This window comes from Akebia trifoliata, chromosome 3 (assembly GCF_017979445.1).
Source record: "Akebia trifoliata isolate Shusen 1 chromosome 3, ASM1797944v1, whole genome shotgun sequence".
Taxonomy (NCBI): Eukaryota; Viridiplantae; Streptophyta; class Magnoliopsida; order Ranunculales; family Lardizabalaceae; genus Akebia; species Akebia trifoliata.
Window position 1 is genome coordinate 574,110 of NC_141377.1, and position 20,616 is coordinate 594,725.

The window sequence follows — 20,616 nt, forward strand, 5'->3', positions numbered from 1 at the left end:
CAAATGTCTATCAAGTCAGTCAAAAACTCACAAATTCACTAAGAGGAGAAAAAACATATTAATTCATAAATATTTTAAAAATAATTTTTAATATATCAAAATAAATAAAAATATTTATGTTTTACTCTATACAAAACTTACTAGTGGAATAGTTCAATCAAGTTTCTACACTGATTCAATACATTTTTTAGTTGACTTAACCAATTGAATGAGTTGATTAAAACAATTTTTTGAGTTGACTCGACAAGTAGATATTGAGGTATTTACATATATTATACTGGATAGAATGCAAACAAGAGAATAAAAGCTTTTCTTAATCCCAAAGATAGAATGAAAAACTTGGTTAAGGAATGGAAGAATATAGAAAAAATGAAAGCTTTTGTTAACACAAGACAGAATAAATGCTTTCCATTTTCCTTATAAGAACAACAAAAACAATCTGATTGAGGTCATGTGCAGGAACCCTATGAAGAATTCCCAATGTATTTCTGACGACAAAGAAGGTAAATTTTTTTTTTCTAAATTTATTTCATACGTGGTTTCAAGAACCCGTTTCGGGATCGACTCGCCTGATTTGGATCAGTTGAGTGGATTCCTCTCAAATTGAGTTAGATTTCAAAAAATAATTGATTTTTTTCTTGTAAAATCACTGTCCCACTTTTCCTACTAGATAATAAAATGTTAAATTCTTAAAAATCATCACCCAACCGAATTTCACAAAAAATAAGTAGAATCTTGGAGCAGTATAATTTTATATGGTTGGTTCGAATTTAGTCATTTGATCCCATTGTCGAGATGGCTGAATGAAAGCATGATTTCGTACCATGGTTTTAAAACTCATCCCAAATCGACTCGGGTGAATAGGAATGAAATCGAAGGGCTTTTGAGAAGTTTACCATATTGAATAAAGACCCTCTTGATAAGATGACAAGTCTTATCATGTGAACAAGAAATTCAACTGATGAAATTTATGGACAGAAAAGAGGGTACGTTCTTTTGCAAAGTAGAAGGTAGTTTGAGTCAGAAACCAAATTATGGTACAAGGATATATCAAGATGCAACTGATTTAATATTTTAATAATTATTTTGCAGGAGTTATAGAGTTGTTTAGAGATGCTCAACCTACTCACTACACATTCAAAATTAAGTCATTTTCATTACTCTTCAAGTCTTCCATAGAGAGACATGACACGACTACTTTTGAAGCTGTTGGCTACAACTGGTATGCTTGTTTACTTACTTTATGCATCATCTTTTCGTTTGACCATTTTTTTTAGAGTCGTGTTGTATGCACGCGATCTTGGTACGAATTTGGGTACCCGGCTGACGTGGCAAGGGCACAGAATCATAGATCGTTTTCATTGGGATACACAGAAAAAAGATGTGTGGTTCTATTCCCTTGCCACCTCAGCCGTGTACCCATCCATGTACTAAGACCGCATGCATTCATCATTATTATTGTTGACTCGTAAAATAATGATAGAGATATATTGTACTCTAGGAAGTTGTGTCTCTACCCAAAAGGAAACGAGAAGAAAAGTGTGAGGGAGCATATCTCATTCTACTTGGTAATATCAGACACAAATTCCCTACCTTCAGGTTGGGAAGTTAACGTGGTTTTCAGATTATTTTTGTTTGATCAGGTTCGAGACAGGTATTTAACCGTCCAAGGTATAACCCTCTTCCACAAGATATCATATAGTACTAATTAGTAATTATAATTAGAGAGATTAATCCGACAGACCTAACTGTTACATTTTTATTACTTACCCACCAAACCTTACTTTATCAAGTTTGTTACACAACAAAACAGACCTAACTGTTACATTTTTATTACTTACCCACCAAACCTTACTTTATCAAGTTTGTTACACGACAAACCTTGGAGTGCGGATCCACGTCATAAAATTCAAATTAATGGGGTTCATTTGTTGCTTAACATGCCTTGGGAGTGGATCCTAAACATATTGATTTGTGGAATTCAAAACATGATCTAATGCCACAGTGTTAAAGTTCTAAGAACTTTGAAGAAGAAAAAAAATTGTAAACAAAACTTAGTTTTCCGCATTGAATTTTAGTTTAAAATTTGGGAGTCTGTTGTGTTGGAATTCCAATTTGATAATCCATGTGGGCCAACGACCCTTAGTAAGATTTCTTACTAAGTTAGTCATGTTAGCCTAATTCATAAAGTAAGGTTTGTTTTAGTAATAAACTTGATAAAGTAAAGGAGTTTTTGCTATTGACACTTTAGTTGAGTGAAAAAAGGGGTCCCAATTATTCATATTGCTCTTTGCATGTTAAAGGTTGGGGTCGTCTCTAGTTCTATGTTTTTTTTCTAATTTTAGTGATCTCCCTATAACTAAGTGAAGAAATGTGCCATGGTTGATCATTTATTATTACCGAACCGCAGATGTATAAATTTTTATAATACATACTTCGCTTATTTAACAAAAAAAAAATGTTGTATGTCATAATCAGTATTACTTTGCTTAGATATCAAGGAGACAGGAAGACGTTTCCATGGGATGAAGACTGAATGGGGTTTTGACCAATTCATCGCTCTTAAAACTTTCAATGATCCTTCTAATGGATACCTTGTTGATGATGTATGTGTGTTTGGAGCGGAGGTGTTTATTTGCAAGGAAAGAATCAAAAGCATTGGCGAGTGCCTTTCGATGATAAATGATGCTAGTACTTATAAGCACTCTTGGAAGATCGGTAACCTTCAAGGTGATGAAAGTTTGAAGGAATGTTGTTTGGAGTCTGAAGCATTCATGGCTGGAAATCACAAATGGTATACACACATGGTAGTTTGTACCTTTCCATCCAGTTCTTCAATTTCTTGGCTTCTCTTATTAAGTATTATTTATTGCCTACATTTGCAATTGTTATTTTCTATAGGAAGATTCAGCTCTATCCAAATGGAATTGATGAGGGAAAGGGAAATAGTGTTTCTCTTTATTTAGCTTTGGCTGATCCTACAACACTTCCTCCAGTTCATCAACTGCATGTGGATTTCACTTTGAGACTACTGGACCAAAACCAAAAGATGCGAAGAGAACTTAAAAGTGAGTTATATTGAAAAATGCTATTTTTCGCGATGAATGCACGCTATAAATCATACATGGGAACAGAACCATAGATCTTTTTTCTGTGGGATACACAAGGAAAAGATCTATGGTTCTGTTCAAGGAAAAGATCTGTGGTTCTGTGCCCTTGCCACATCAGCCGCTTATGATGGGAGCGGATCCTCTGTAGTGCGTTTTCCCTGCAGTACCCTGTAGTGATATTTGACGATTGAAGGACGACCACGTCACATATCCACAAAATCTGTTACGGTAAAAAATTGGAGGTCGTGGACCATCCATTTTCGAAGCCTTCATTGGACTCAAAGAATTCAATTTTTTTTTAAATTCTGATCTACACCATGATCCATGCTAGGCTGAGTTGTCAGATTTTGTTTTCAAGATGTTAATCTCTACTAATTAAAAGGCACTACAGGGAACTATGGGGACGATGCACTACGGAGGATCTGCTCCGGCATATGATTTCGTTTGTTTGATGTATGCTTAGACGTTTGTTTTTTTTTCTTTTTTTCTTTTTCTTGCAGCTAAACATTGTTTCAGTGCCTCAAGTGATGATCGGGGATGGCCAAAGTTCTTAAAATTTATTGATATTGGAGATATGAAGGAAATTTGCATCTCAGAAGCAGAGGTTACTATTATAGGAGTGGTTGACAAATTACCATAAAAATCCTTTGATAGTTTTATAATTAATCTTACTTAATACATTTACCATATTATACATTTATTTGCTTTGCAATTTTAATTTTAATTTTAATTAGACAAGTGAATAGTCTATTGCAATTTTATTACAAAAACTCCCTTGCTTTATTTTTCTCTCAAAATTTTATATCACAAAGTCATTGTACAAATTATCAATAAATGAATAACTTATGTTGGTACATTGGTTAAGTTTAATCTATCCCCCTTGATCTAAAACATCCTATGTGTAACTCGACTACCTGACTGGATACACAAGATCATAGACCTGTAGAAGAAGCATGATCTTCTAAAACAACTAAAGAACCGACATTCTCTATTTAGAACCAATAACCATCAATCTCTATGAAGACACGTCTTCAACTTGGCTATGTGTTCGATGGTGCACCCAAACTACACAAAGACTATGCTTATAACAAAACAAAATCCCATTGGTTCAATTGGACGATCGAATTTGGTGATCGATTACACCTAAATTCAAACAATGATCATCTGGATCCAACTATAACAAACAAGTATGAACTCATTCATACTAGTGGTACCGTACGAAATGAAATTTGAATTAACCTTGTCCATCCAACAACCAAAGATGGGTACGAGTATATTAATTCTAAGGTATCTTCTAATGACAACACATGATCAGTAGATCAATTTGGTTTGACTAATCTAATCTCATTGAAACAGTACCCAATGATTCACAACAATAGTTAAGACTTGGCGTACTAAGTTAATCATTAACATGGTTAACTCTACACCTATTCGGTCCACCAAGTCAACTCAACTCGAACCCTTAACCTAATCATTCCATTATTCAGGTTTCATGAACCATTAAATTGCCTGCGTTTTACATGTTTCACATAAAAGAATTACACATTAAGATTAGCATGAAATTATACTTGAAGCCATCTACTAATCACGATTCATCATCATTAGAGTAAATAGCAATAATGGCATAAAATCACTATTTAATGTTCTGCAACATAATCCTAATAAGTAAATAAAATAAGGATTTATGCACATGTACATGCAAAACAGCCCCTTGATTGATTGGTAGTTATACATGCAAAACGGTCCCTTAATCGATTGGAACCTAGCATACAAAATAGCCCTTATTCAATTGGGATCCAATGTGCAAAGCAGCCCCTAATTGATTAGAATCTAATAGGCAAAACAGTCCCCTGGTCGATTGGAGTCTAATAGGTAAAACAGCCCCCTAATTGGTTGGATTCCTATATGTTTTATACAAACAATAGGACAAATCCAACCCGATAACATGCAATGAATCAAAGGAAAACATGAAGAGAGATTTCACTTGTCTCTTTTAATATGAAAGTAAGATATGTAGGAGAGAAGATGATTGGCAAGGTATACTTTTCTTGCTCTAAGTTCAAAAACCTTCTCCAAAACTTTCTAATAGCAAGCCCTAGCTCTAGGGTGGCCTCCAATCTAAAGCCCTATGCTCCAGACCAAAAAGAAAGAAAAAGAATGAGAGAAAAACAGCAAATTCTGTAACTCTCTTTGAAGGCTATCTAAAAAGGCTTTTATGAAGAGTTTTTAATGTGCAAAATATCTAAAATGCCCCTACTAATCTTTAGACTTGAACCTTTGTCTAGAGTGTGTTTTCCACTCTTTTAACCACTAAACCACATTAATGTTGATGATAAGCTTAGCAAACCAAAATAAATAAGCCTACAGAAATAAAAATAATAAATTATGGGACTTTATACTAGAGCTGAAAGGAAAACGCGCAAATGGAAAACATGGATAAAATCGATGGAAGTTTTATATTAAAAAGCCGAAATTCAAGAAAGTATCCAAACTGCAACTCTTAGACCAATTTCATTATTATTTGAGTGCGGAGAATTAGTTTCCATGCCAAGTCCACCATTATGTTGTTGAAGTATGTGGTTGCTATTTATAATTTTTTTTACAGATTGTTAATGATTGGTGAGGGTAAGGAAGACGAGTGGATTTTTTCCATGAATTTAAAGCCCTTGAGGAAAAGTAAAAATATGGAATATAAAAGAATTTGAAGGGAAAATTGATGTTACAAAAATTGAACTTGGCAATAGTTGATTAAAAATATTTACCAGTGATTGTGAAGATTTCACATCATGCAATCTTTGGAAGGAAACAAAGGTTTTTGTCTACTAGGACTAATTACAAAGTTATGTTGAATTAGTTAATTTTTAAACTTTGCTCTTGACTATGGTGGAATTCCAATTTTTTTAGATGACATAGTTCTGATTGATAAAAAAAAAAGTGGAAGATGGCCTAGTGTCTCTTGAAAACATGTGATCAGACGAATTTGAATGACAAATTTCACATACTAGTCAAAATAGATGGAACCAATTGGGAGTCTAAATCAAGGGTGCACTGTAAGACTTCTTGTACCCAAAAACTAAAATTCGAGAAAGTTGATTGAACTGTGACTCATTGACCAACTCTACATCACGACCCTCAATTATTGAAATGCAAGAAATTAGTATATAGGCAAAGTTCAATTTTATTTTGAATATATATGGTTGAAATTTACAGAAATAATTTGAGATACTAGGTGGGTTTTTACTATGAAATTTAAAGCCCTTAACTAGAAAATCAGTAAAGGTATTAGAAAATAATTAGGGGAGTGTAGTTGAAGTTGAAAGTGATATAGCTCTTACCATCATCATCAACAAAATAATGGTTGAAGCCTTACTCCACTAATTTGGGACTGGGTTAATGAGTTTTGTACTTCTATTCCTTAATATCCAAAGCAATTTATTGTTTTGTTAGTGAGTTCATATCTACTTTCACTACCTCAATTCTCATTCATTTTGATATTATTCATGCTCACTTAGAACCTTCAAGTTATATATTTGTTCGAATTGGGCTTATAATCATCTTTCACAGAATGTTTCCAAACCATCTTTATCAACTTTTTCCTAGTTTATCACCTATTGGAGCTACTCTTGTATTTTCTTGAATGTTTTCCTTTCTAATTTTATATTTTATAGTTTTTACTTATCCATATCTTCATTTTTATCTTTGGTAGCTCAATCTATCATCTTGATTCTTATTGACCATTAAACATTTAATTTCAACAAACATGATTGGAAAATGAGAATTAGTTAATTTTCAAGCATACTTATAATTAATTGTATGCATGCATTAGATGTTGGATTTCATTTGTAGTGAAAATAAGGTTTGTTTGTTTGCGACAATTAGTTTTCTCGTAAAATGTTTTTAATTGGCGAACAAGAATTACTTTTTCATAAAATTAGGTTTAACTTTTGATTAATAAAAAGATGAAAAATTAGAACACGACAAAATATTTTTAAGAAAATTTATAATTAATTTTATATGCCCTTATTTTGATGTAGGAATTTATTCGTGAATAAACAAATTCTATTCAGTTTGCCCCCAAATCTGAATACTCAATATCATCTAGATTTGGATACAAATTTCGAGGGATGACACTAAGAACATATCTCAAGCAAGAATATCATAATAACTGCAAAATTTATGCAATTGGAAATAAAAGAACAACGAGCTAAATGTTTCCCAATAAGAAATAAACCAAAATCTAAGCACGATAACGAATCAAGAGAATTTGTCTGAAATCCTCACTAAGTGTGTCTCTAAAGCAAAATAAGTAGATAGAACCACTGAAATAAACAAATCTACTAAGCTACTTTGCCACCTCCATCGTCTCCACGTACTATACTTCAAAATATGTAGAAAACAAGGGTGAACCAATAGTTCGCAAGCTACTAACTCGTCAACCTGCACTAATGATGCAAAGCATGGCAGTATAAAGTCACTATACAAATTATCAATAAATGAATAACTTATGTGGGTACATTAGTTAAGTTTAATTTATCACCATTGATCTAAAACATCCTATGTGTAACTCGACTGCACGACTAGATACACAAGATCATAAACCCATAGAAGACGCATGATCTTCTATAACAACTAAATGATTGATGTTGTCTATTTAGAACCAATAGCCATCAATCCATAGCAAGACACATTTACCAATTGGCTATTTGTTCGGTGGATGCACCCAAACTACACAAAGACTACGTCAACAACAGAACCAAATTCCTTTGGTTCAATTGGACGATCGAATCTGGTGATCGGTTCCAAGAGCTACACTTAGATTCCCACAGTGATCATCTGTATCCAACTATAACAAGCAAGTATGAACTCATTCATACTGGTGTCACCGTACAAAATGTAACCATGTAAGTTTGAACACAGTACGAAATGTAATTCGAACTGACCTTATCCGTCCAACAACCAAAGAGGGGTAAGAGTATAAATTCGAAATAGAGAAAGAGATTAATTTTATTAATTAGCCCTAATTAGGCTATATAAGAAATACATTAAGATAACTAAAGAATGCAAAAGACTAAAATAGCCCTACAGACTTATTTAACACTCCCCCTCAAGTTGGTGCGTGGATATCAACAATGCCCAACTTGGACAAGACATCTTCAAAGGAGGTTTTACTAACACCTTTAGTAAGAACATCAGCAAGTTGTTGAGAGGTAGGAACAAAGGGAGTACAAATCTGTCCAGAAACTATCTTTTCTCTAATGAAATGACGATCAACTTCTATGTGCTTCGTTCTGTCATGCTGAACCGGATTTGCAGCTATGTTAATAGTTGATTTATTATCACAATATAGTAAGAAGGAGACCGGCACAGGAAGACATAAATCAGCTAGTAAGATTTTGAGCCACAACAACTCGCATACTCCAAGTGCCATGGCTCTGTATTCTGACTCAGCACTAGATCGAGAAATCACATCCTGTTTCTTACTACGCCAAGTTATCAAGTTACCACCAACTTTAGTGCAATACCCAGAAGTAGACCGTCTATCAGTCACTGAACCAGCATAATCTGCATCTGTTCATGCCTCAATGCGAAGATGACCATGATTGTTGAATAAAATACCTCGACCAGGACATCCCTTAAGGTATCTAAGAATACGATAAACAGCAGCAAGATGAGATGTTCGAGGCGAGTGCATAAACTGACTTACAACACTAACAGCATAGGCAATGTCAGGGCGAGTCATAGACAAGTAGATCAATTTGCCCACAAGACGCTGATATTGGCCAATATCTAACACACACTCCCCCTCAGAATCAGCCAACCTGTGATTCTGCTCAATAGGAGTATCAGCTGGACGAGATCCAAGCTGACCAGAGGCACTAAGTAGGTCAAGAACATACTTACGCTGAGAAATAAATATTTCAGACTGGGACCGGACAACCTCAATACCCAAAAAATAGCGAAGATGTCCAAGGTCCTTAATCTCAAATTGACGTCCTAAGTAAGTTTTGACCTCAGTAAGGCCATCTGCATCATCTCCAGTAAGAACAATATCATCCACATACACAATCAGAGCAACAGTTTTGCCTTGGGAGTGACGCAAGAACAAGGTGTGATCAGCAGAACTCTGATGAAAATCAAACTGATGCATGGCCTTAGTGAAGCGTTCAGACCAAGCACGAGGAGACTGCTTCAGACCATAAAGAGACCGGCGAAGACGACAAACATGGGCAGGAGAAGCAGAAGGAAGAAACCCAGGAGGTTGGACCATATAGACTTCTTCCTGAAGATCACCATTGAGAAAAGCATTCTTGACATCTAATTGAAAAAGAGGCCATCCTCGGATAGCAGCAACAGAAAGGAGAACGCGAATGGTGGTCATCTTGGCAACCGGAGCAAAAGTATCCTGATAATCAATCCCATAAGTCTGAGCATAACCTTTGACCACCAGACGGGCCTTATAACGAGCAATGGAACCATCCGGATTATGCTTAAGCGTGAATACCCAACGACAACCCACAGCTTTCCGTCCAGGCGGAAGAGGCACAATTTCCCAAGTTTGAGTCTTTTCAAGAGCAGTTAACTCATCAATCATAGCTGCGCGCCACTCAGGATGAGCAAGAGCATCTGCAACAGTAGTAGGAAGAGAAACAACGAAAACAGAAGCAGGAAAACTCTGATAGGATGGTGAGAGTGCAGAGTTAGATATATAATTTGAAATGGGATAAGTACAAGTACGCTTACCCTTACGAGTGGCAATAGGACGATCATCACAGGGAACAGACAGAGGCGGAGCTGGAGGCGAGGAGGCGAGCTGGTCGGACATAGAAGTGATGGTAGTATCACGTGGACGTCGAGAATAAACCTGCAATGGAGGAGAGGACAAACTAACGGGGGATGGAGTGGAAGGAACAGGCATGGGAAGGGGAAATAAAGAAGAAAAATGATCATCAGGTAAATCTAGAGGAAACCACTCAGATTGAATACAAACAGACCCACTATAGTAAGGAGTATGTTCAAAAAAAGAAACATCTCGAGAAACGAAACGCCGTCGAGAAGGAGGATGGTAACAACGGTATCCTTTCTGGGTAGAGGAATAACCCAAAAAAATACATTTTATTGCTTTAGGGTCAAGTTTAGTACGAGTTGGAGTAAGAATTTGAACAAAGCAGACACACCCAAACACACGCGGGGGAAGTGGAAACACAGGACGATCTGGAGAGAGCTTAGAGAGAGGTGTGGCAAACTGAAGAACACTAGAGGGAGTCCGATTAATAAGATAAACAGCAATAAGAACTGCATCAGCCCAATAGGATTGAGGCACATTCATGCCAATAGAAATGGCACGAGCTAACTCTAGAATATGACGATTTTTTCGTTCTGAGCGACCATTCTGCTGAGGGGTCTTAACATTGGACATTTGATGCTCAATGCCAGACTCTAAACAAAGTTTCAAGACCTCACTATAGGTGTACTCAGTACCATGATCAGAACGGAAGGTCTTGATGGTACGACCAAATTGGGTATAAACCATAGCAAGAAATTGCTTGAAGATCCCATAAACCTCACTCTTGTGTTTCATAAGATAAACCCAAGTAGTACGACTGTGGTCATCGATGAACAAAACAAAATAGCGAAAACCAAGAGTGGATGTAACAGGGGAAGGACCCCACACATCATAATGAATTAAGTCAAACATAGCAGGTGAAGTAGTATTCATACTAATAGGTTAAGAAGAACGCACATGTTTAGCTAATTGACAAGTTTCACAAGACAAATCAAACAAATTGTTATTATGAAATAAAGTAGGGAACATGTGTTTCAAATATCCAAAGGAAATATGGCCTAAACGTAAATGCCAACGCATTACAAGAGTCTTATTCGACTGACTACGACTACTACTAAGCTGAAGAGTAGAATGAGTGCTAGGTGAACTGGGAACGTCCAAGAGATACAATCCATTTTCTTCATGTCCAGTGCCAATCGTCCTCTTCGACTCCAGATCCTGAAAGACACAATGAGAGGGATAAAAGGTTACACTGCAGTTCAAATTTTTTGTAAGACTACTAACAGATACAAGGTTAGTAGTAAGTTGAGGAACATGAAGTGTGTTAGTTAAGGATAAAGAAGATGTAACGGGTAAATGACCTTGACCAGCTATGGAAGACAAAGAACCATCAGCTAGTCGGACCTTGCGATGACCAGAACAAACACTATAGGTTTTAAATAGGGAGGACGTACCGGTCATGTTATCTGAGGCACCAGAATCAATGATCCATGGTGAGGAAGTGGTAGAAACACTGTGTGCAGATGCAAAGGTACCTGAGTGAGCGAAGGTAGAAACTGGCTGAGATGAGGTCTCTATCTGATTGAAGAATTTTCTGAACTTGTCAAGCTCTACTTGGGACAGAGATACCGAATCTGATGAGGAGGTAGTAGCTGAAGAAGGTGCTAAATCATTCGTTTGCTGAGAAACTATATGCGCAGAAGACCGTTGAGACTGTTGACGATGCTGGTTAGGACGTCCATGAAGTGCATAACAACGAGCCTTCACATGACCCAACTTTCCACAATGATCACACTTATGTCGCTGACGGGTAGGTAGAGACCCACTGGGGGGCTGTGAAGAAGGTAGACGAGCAAGCATAGCGGAATGATCTCCCGAAGAAATGGGTATGACAGCTACGCGACGACTCTCGTCAGCCAAGACATAGGAATACGCAGTCTGGAGGGAAGGAAAATGTTCCATTCCCAATAAATGAACCCTCGCATACTCAAACTCATCTCGGAGACCAGCCAGAAACTGAAACACCCGATTCTTATCCAAAATTGACGCATATAATGTCTCATCAAGAGGGTCCTTCTAGGAGTAGTACGAAGAATAAAATGTCAACTCTTCCCATCGAGCACGTAGTTGTGATATATAGGTAGTAACAGAACAGTCACCCTGTGAGAGTCGAGAAATCTCACGTTCTAAGTTAAAAATTCGGACATTATTTTGACGTTGGGAGTAAATGCTCTTTGCGGAATCCCATATCTGTTTTGCTGTCGAGGAGAACATAAAACCAGCTGCAATGTGTGATTGCATAGATGTAACCAGCCAAGAACGGACCATAGAATTATTAGCAAACCAATGTGAGTAAGAACTGTCGGTCTGTGCAGGTTGTTTGTCCGCCCCTGTGAGGTAACCAATCTTCCCTTTTCCACCAATGAACATTTCAACCGATCGTGCCCAAAGGAGATAATTAGGGCCATCTAATTTCACAGTAGTAATTTGAGTGCCTGGAAAGTCAGTTGAATGAGAAGGAAGACCACACAATCCATTACTAATGCCAGTGATCGAGGAAGAGGATGACTCGGAAGCCATTAAATAATCTGAGTACTTTGGTTTGAAGGGAGTTCAAGAAGATGAGGGCACAACTCTCTTCAATAAAGTGATCGCAGCACCCTCAAGGTGACAATACACGATCGAAAGAGCTATAAAGGTTGATTAAACACTGTTGTGGGTGACCCAAATAATCATTACCGCAAGTAGAGGGAATTAATGAGCAAAATCAGTGTGAGAACAGCCTTAAACAGCACCCTGCTGTGATCAAAAAATTCCGTAGCCACAACTCTCTTCATATAACCACTACGGGGATCAGAAAACTAAAAACACAGCTACCTGCTGTGTCGCACAAGGCAGAACAGCAACTAATTGAGTCGCACACAACAGCACAGCAACTAATTGAGTTCGTTTACGCAAGAATCATCTACCTGCTGTGTCGCACAGGGTAGGACAGCCACTCATTGGGTTCGTCTGCTCAAAAACTCAACTACCTGCTGTAGTTATAGGGTCTAAACAATCACCAGCTATGTCGTACGAACCAAAACAACCAGTTGCTGTGTTGGAAAAGGTTATACACAGTCACCTGCTGTGATCGCAGCTGTCTGGGCTCTACTTTAGGTGTCGCAAGACCTCACTGAAGCAACCTTGAGTGTCGCAGGACCACACTGAAGTAACCTTGGGTGTCGCAAGGCTGAGATACAGCTACCGTAGAAGTCGCAGGCCCTAAACAGCATCGTTGCTGTAAGTAAAGCCTGATCGCAGGCTTTGAATATGGTTAACTCCCTATCGCATGATGCGATTAGGGTTTGCAGCAAAAAAGAACCCCCGTAGGGGTGATATAGGTTGGAGACGAGTGTTTGTAGAGATTCGTTTTTAAAGAAGAGGTCGATTGAGGTATGTTGCAGATGAAGAAGGAGGATTTCGATATAGTTTCAGAGAACCTGCTCTGATACCAAATTCGAAATAGAGAAAGAGATTAATTTTATTAATTAACCCTAATTAGGCTATATAAGAAATACATTAAGATAACTAAAGAATGCAAAAGACTAAAATAGCCCTACAGACTTATTTAACAGTATACTAACTCTAAGGTATCCTCTAATGACAACACATTATCACTAGACCAACCTAGTTTGTCCAACCCAATCCCACTGGAAATGTACGATTAGCATGAAATAATACTTGAAACCATATTCTTATCATGATTCATAATCATTAGAATAAATAGCAATAATGTCATAAAATCACTATTTAAAGTTCTACAACATAAACATAATCATAGTTAGTAAATTAAATAAGGATTTAAGTACAAGCAAAACAGTTCCTTAATCCATTGGAACCTAACATACAAGTGGATTTTCTTCTTGAAACTTAAAACCATTAAAGAATAAGGCAAAAATGGAACATACAAGAAGAGGGTAATTTGAATTTGAAAATGTGTTTCGATGATTAAACTTAGATTGGTATAAAATGTTGTAGAAGGCTCAATTTCATCTAAAGACATTTGTATCATAAGTTGGTCAAGAAGGAAGAGATCTTTAGGAGATAGAATTCGAGGTTGCAATAAAAACCAAATTTTAAGAGTGCAGTCCATATTGTGACTGTTAGATTTGCTTTAAATCATGATCTTCTATTGTTTTGATGCAAGGAACCATCTTCTAGGCCAAGTTTATTATGTTTAAATAGTATGTGATTGAAATGTGCAGATTTTTTTTAGACCTTTTTTGGACATTTTTTCATGCGAGACATTGATATTTTTTTGCATTAAGTTCTAAACATAATCTAAGGACACTGCAAGTTTTCTTCAAAATAAATGTCTTGCAAGTATAGATTGGGTCAACCAAATTGAACCAATGTCCGACCAATGTTTAAAAAAATTGATTTAGTCATCTATTTTGCTTAGTTACTATGATGAAGGAGCTCAGATATTCTGATCCATCTAATGGTGAGCTACACAAAGCCACCTTCATAGATGCTGCCATTAGACTCTCAAATTATAAGGGTTTTTTCTCTCTTTCCTTTTTCCAAACTTCTGTGGCTTGTCCATTTTCCATGTACTTTCTTTGTGTCCATTTTCCACGTACATGCTACTAATTTGCACAAACATATAGTCCACTTTTTCTTAATCTTGTTTTGTGGTACAAATTTTTATCATATTCAGTTGAATACAATTTATAAATTCAAATTTAAAATATTAAAAATTTATAGTCATTAGGTCATTATAATTGGTATTGTATAGATCATCCCTTGAACCAAATTATGTTCAAGAATCTAGAGATGTTGAGTCTATAATATCGGTTAAATCTCTTTGAATCTCAATTGATAGTCTCTTTACTACTTTTGAATTAGAGGGTGATTCAACTAGTTAGTCTTTGATGATCACAGTGCACACTTGTCTATTGCTAGTAAGGAATAGATTGTGGCCATGTTGCAGTTTTTATCACTATGTATCTTTTGATTGAATCTCCTCAGTTATTTCCTTGTGGGTTGAGATCTAGTAAAAATGACTGTTTATAATTAGTGTGAAAGCCACCATTGGTATGTGTCCTTGGAAAAGGCTGCCTAACTACATAGTCAGTGAGTTGTTGAGGAAGTCCAATTGAATAAGGTACTTGAAGGCTTTTAGAAATTCTGAATTATCAGCCCTCGTGGTTTTGTAGTCTAGATGTGACGTTGTCCAAAAATGGTGAAACCAAAAAGTTGCGTTACTATTTATCCATTGGCTTGTCTTTAATATTGAACTTTCTTCCTACAAATGAAGATATGACGTGGTAAAACCATACATGAAACAATGCCTTCATTTGGTATTCTTGAACTACAATGAATTGTCCAAAATCTGTTTAATGGTTTGAGCTATTTCTAAGCATAACTATTTTAATTGATTGGTAAAAGTAATATTCCTCTTCTGTATCAGAACTCAAACCATACACCCACCGCACCGACCCACCCACACATACACACAAGCACCCTGCAGACACACACAACACCCCCCGCTCCACACACACCCCCCCTTGCACGCATCCAAAACACACACACACACACAAACACACTCTTTCAGATAGAGGACTCTCATAGGATTTGCTGTCTTCTCCCTTAAATTTGTTGGATATCAACTTTATTCTTTTGGAGATATTTGCAAATGAATTTTTGGTCTACCACTCTATGGTTAAAAGTGCAGTTTCATATCAAACAAGAAGTTGTTCACTATAGCTATAATTCAACTATCGAACTGATATTTAATCTGTAGATTTACCAAAGATTGGTTGAAGTAAACTTTCAAATCCTCATCAACATAGTTGCTCTCACCATTAAAAGTTATTTGTGTCCAATAAATTTATTCTTTCTATTTTCACCACTCTAAACTCTTCAATATCATTTTTTTTTCCAGCATCACATGTATTCGATATTAAAGGATGACTTTCCGATCTTCCATCTTCCATCTGAGATAGTGCAATCGTAGAAGGTTTACTATTGATGGGATCATAGCATTATGAGGTAATTATTTTAAATGAAACACACAAAGTTTGAATCTGGTCAGTCATATTTCAATTTTAAGGAAGTTTTAGGGATTGAATTGCATGCTTACTTGAAGTGTCATTCCACTTTAATTCAATTGCAAATGACTCTTTTATAATTTTAGGTTTGCAACATAATGTTGTAGAAGGTATCTTCCCTAATGATATTTGCTATATCATATTTTTCTATATCTCTTGAATATTCAACAAGAAATCTCCTACGCATGCATAGTTCACTATGTTTTAAAAAAGAGCAGGTATATACCAGTTTTGGTAATAATTTCTGGTCTACCTCTTGATGGTTAAAATTTATTCTGGATTTTTTTGAATATTACTTATGTTTTTTTCCTCCCCAATGTATTTTTACCTATGCACGTCAAGTATTTACTACTCTACACATATTTTTATATGTTCTATATAATTATAGCATCTCTTCATCAAAATGTATGTATTGCAGCTGAATTCTTTTTTTTTTTTTTTTTGGTGTCCTATCTTCGTTTCGACCCCCTTTAGAACCAAACTTCATTTGTTAACTACTGACCCTATAACTATCACAAAAAAAATCTTTGTTTCTATTTAACTGGGTCTTTAAAACTACGAAGCCATTGAGATGTTGAGGATGTAAAATATACCTCTCTTGTTTAAAAAACTCAAACCATACACAAACCGCACCCACCCTCCCACCCATCAACCAATCCACCCACGCATACACGCACATACCCCCACCAACTCACGCACACAACACACACAGGTAGACTCACTCTTTCAGGAAGAAGAGACTTTAATGAGATATGCTATCTTCTACCTTAAATTTGTGAAATATCTATTATATGCACCCTTTTGGGACATTTGCAAATGAATTTTTGGTCGATCCCTAGATGGTTAAAAGTGTAGCTTCATATCTTAAAAAGATTATTCACAAAAATTATAATTCAACTATCAAGCTGATATTTAATCTGTAGATTCATCAATGATCGGCTGAAGTGAACTTTCAGATCCTTTTCCACAAGGTTGCGCTCACCATTGATAGGTATTTATGTCTAAGAACTGTGTTCTTTCTATTAATTTGTAATATAAAAAAAATTCACCACTTTAAACTCTTCAATATCACTTTTTTTCTTCCAGCATTACATTGTATTCAATATAAAGGACAGATCTCCAATCTTGCATCTCAGATGGTGCAATCATAGAAGATTTACTATTGAAGGGATCAATACTATTCTGAGGTAACTATTTTTAAATGAAACCCACAAAGTTTGAATCTGGTTGCTCATGTTTCAATTTTAGGGATTGAATTACCAATGTAGTACAAGGGCCATTCCACTTTAGTTCAAGTGCAAATGATTATTTTATCATTGTAGGCTTGCAATGGAATGATGTTGAGGTAGCTTCCCAAATGATATTGGCTGTATCATATTTTTCTCTCTTGAATTCTCAACAAGAAATCCCCACACATATGCAGTTCACTATGCTTTAAAAAGGAGCAAGTATATACCAGTTTTGGTAATCATTTTTGGTCTTCCCATTGATGGTAAAAATTTATTTTCGAATTTTTCTTAGATATTACTTATATTTTTTTCTCTCTCCAATGTATTTTTACTTATGCAGGTCAATTATTTACTATACTGCACATCTTGTTATAGGTTAGTCATTGAGTTGTTGAGGAAGTACAATTGACTAAGGTACTTACAGATTTTTAGAAATTCTTTATTATCAGTGCTCATGGTTTTGTAGTCTATATGTGGTGTTGTCCAAAGATGGTGGAACCAAAAAGTTGCGTTACTATTTCTACATTGGCTTGTCTTCAATATTTAACTTTCTTCCAACAAATGAAGGTATGATGTGGTAAAACCATACATGAAATAGTGCCTTCTTTTGGTATTCATGGACTGCATTGAATTGTCTAAAATATGTTTCATGGTTAGAGTTATTTCTAAAGAAGCGTAACTATTTTAATTGTTTGGTAAAAATAGTATGCCTCTTCTGTACCCACCCACACATACACACAAGCACCCAACACAAATACACACACACAACACACCCCCACCCTCTCACTCACCCAACACACACAAACACACTCTTTCAGGAAGAGGATTCTCAGAGGATCTTCTATCTTGTCCCTTAAATTTGTTGGATATCTACTTTATGCACCTTTTGGGGACACATTTGCAAATGAATTTTTGGTCTACCACTTGATGGTTAAAAGTGCAGCAGCTTCATATCAAACAAGAAGTTGTTCACAATAGCTATAATTCAACTATCAAGCTGATATTTAATTTCCAGCAAATGAAGGTATGATGTGGTAAAATCATATATGAAATAGTGTCTTCTTTTGTTATTCATGAATTGTCTAAAATTTGTTTCATGCTTAAAGCTATTTCTAAAGGAGATAACTATCTTAATTGATTGGTAAATATGCTTCTTCTGTTTCAGAACTCAAAACCAACACACACCACACCCACGCATACACCCACACCCACAAACACGCACACAACACACCCGCACCCAAACAAGCACCCCGCACACATAAACAAGCAGCACCCCACAGATTTGCTCTAACCATTCACTAACTGGTACAAAGCAAATTGGGTCGCTGTTCAGAATCCACTGTTTTGTCACTATTAGAGATAACAGTTCCCTCCACCTTTTGTCCAATTTGGAGAAATCTTGCATCGTCTTCAAATCGATGACATGCCACATGACTTATGTAAATGCCCTAAATATCCCTTATGAAATTACCTCTACTAATGGGGTTCTTCTAGAGTGGCAAACTTCGAACTGAGTGTACTCATAGGTCTTGAGCATATAAAAAATGTACTCATTCATTATCATTATAAATATCAATAATGTTATGATTATGATCATGATCATGATTCATATCATCACATTCATCATTATCTTAATTTTTAGATAATTGCAATGTTTCATGTACGTATTTTATTAAAAAAAATAAATCTTTACAGAATTGGGCAACCCATTTTCATAAATATTTTGAAAACAAGTCTCCATCTGTAATTTTTTTTAAATCCATACCAATTTTCATAAAATGCCCAAAAAAAAAATGTTATTGCAAAGTTTCAAGAGCTTGAAGATTGATTATTTTTGGAAGAATGAGCAAGGTGTTTTATTTTTGCAAGAAGTTGAAGACAAGGTCATTTTGGGTCTTTTTTTTCTCAGTTAGTCTTTCACAGTAGAACAAGTTTATTTTATTTATAACAACATAAGAGATTTAATAAATATGAATGAGAATATTTTGAAATAAATTTTCTTTAACTAAAATTAAAATATAATGTGAATGTGGAATTTTTATTTACTATTATCTTCTTTCATGAACAGACATTCATATTCCACTCTTTCTTTTTCAATTTCAACTACGAACAAATAATTCATACCATAATTTTCTTAGATTTTATTTTCAAAAGTTTGATTTGCAATAATAATTCATTATTGGTATAAACTAAATTGCTGAATTCAAGTTAACTTTTTTTTTCATTAAAAAATAATGTCTATTTTATTATTACCTGAGGACCCCAGTCTTGATATATGTGAAACCAAACCAAAGTAGACCTTTTGTAGTCTAAAATCAACCTATTCAGTAAGAAAGCTTAGATGAAGTCAAAGACCTATAATTTCTTTTTGGTTTCCTTCTTTGCCATCTACTAGGGCTTTCTAGTCTTGAATTGCATATATAAGGGCTCTTGGATAGAGCTCTCAGTATTCTTTGGATCCAACAGTTTACTAAGATATTTAGGTCCATGTGCTATCAGTCATATTTTCATTCCTCATATCTGCCCTAAATAATCCCTCTTTATTTTATTTTTTGGGATTGAGTTTTGGGTTCAATTTTCCTCTAGTACTAGATTCTTTTTGCCATTTTGTATTGTTTCCTTTAAATTATACTGAAATTTAGTTTGAATGTATTTTAATTCATGTTATAGGCTAAATATTAACCATTCAAAAAATGTCAACTCAATTATTTCTAAATAGTCCCTAAGTTTTCCACAGTATTGGCAAATTCACCTCTTTTTTATTTATTGTCGAATTCACCACTTTTTATTTATTGTTGAGTTCATCATTTTTTAAATAAAAAGTGGTGAACGACATTGGTAAAACCCACCCATTTTCAAATTTTTGAGTTTTTTCGACTAAAATACATGGAAAGATCAACTAAAAACTTGAAATAACGACTTGTTTAGATGATTTCAACCCAAAAAAAAAAAAATCATTCTTGATCAATTTTCATCCAAAAATTAAGAAGAAAAAACACCTCGAAAATAGCTTCTTCTTCCTTCTTAATTCTTTTCCGACGGAATGGAGTCTCCAAAACTCAATTGAGATGCCAAAAATCCAACTTTTTTGGATGGAAATGATGAGTTCAAATGATTAGGGCATTCAATTGTGAGAAATGTGGGAGATTACGTCCAAGGATTGTTAAGAAAATAAAGAAAAATTTACTAAATGAAATATTAAAAGACAGCCCAAAATTAAGGGACTATTTTGAAAAAAAGTCCCTTCAGAAGTTGAGTCGAAGGAACTTTAGTAGTGAGGGTGAAATCTTTACTAATGGCCGGACTCTTTTCTATTCATCTTAGGGGTATTTGCGTAAAATCGTGCACATTTAGTTACTGGTTTTGTAGTCGATGGCACACAGATCATCTCAAAAGAG

At 35.4% G+C, this 20,616-nt stretch overlaps 1 protein-coding gene across 50 annotated transcripts in view; it reads left to right on the top strand.

Moving 5' to 3' along the window:
- The window catches only part of LOC147405320 (MATH domain and coiled-coil domain-containing protein At3g58200-like), a 51,919-nt gene extending 32,950 nt beyond the window's left edge, over positions 1–18,969 (top strand). For 49 of the 50 annotated variants that reach the window (XM_086433002.1, XM_086433025.1, XM_086433020.1 and 46 more), the window contains 10 exons: positions 460–503; positions 1,093–1,222; positions 1,502–1,671; positions 2,494–2,794; positions 2,902–3,068; positions 3,611–3,714; positions 15,824–15,930; positions 16,913–16,980; positions 17,076–17,176; positions 17,312–18,969. In XM_086433002.1, the coding sequence (XP_086289128.1) occupies positions 460–503; positions 1,093–1,222; positions 1,502–1,671; positions 2,494–2,794; positions 2,902–3,068; positions 3,611–3,714; positions 15,824–15,895 (988 nt within the window). In that variant the 3' untranslated portion in view covers positions 15,896–15,930; positions 16,913–16,980; positions 17,076–17,176; positions 17,312–18,969. Of the gene's footprint in view, positions 1–459; positions 987–1,092; positions 1,223–1,501; positions 1,672–2,493; positions 2,795–2,901; positions 3,069–3,610; positions 3,715–15,823; positions 15,931–16,912; positions 16,981–17,075; positions 17,177–17,311 lie in introns of all 50 variants that reach the window. The other variant, XM_086433052.1, reaches the window with a different exon arrangement.
- Positions 18,970–20,616: the final 1,647 nt, after the last annotated feature.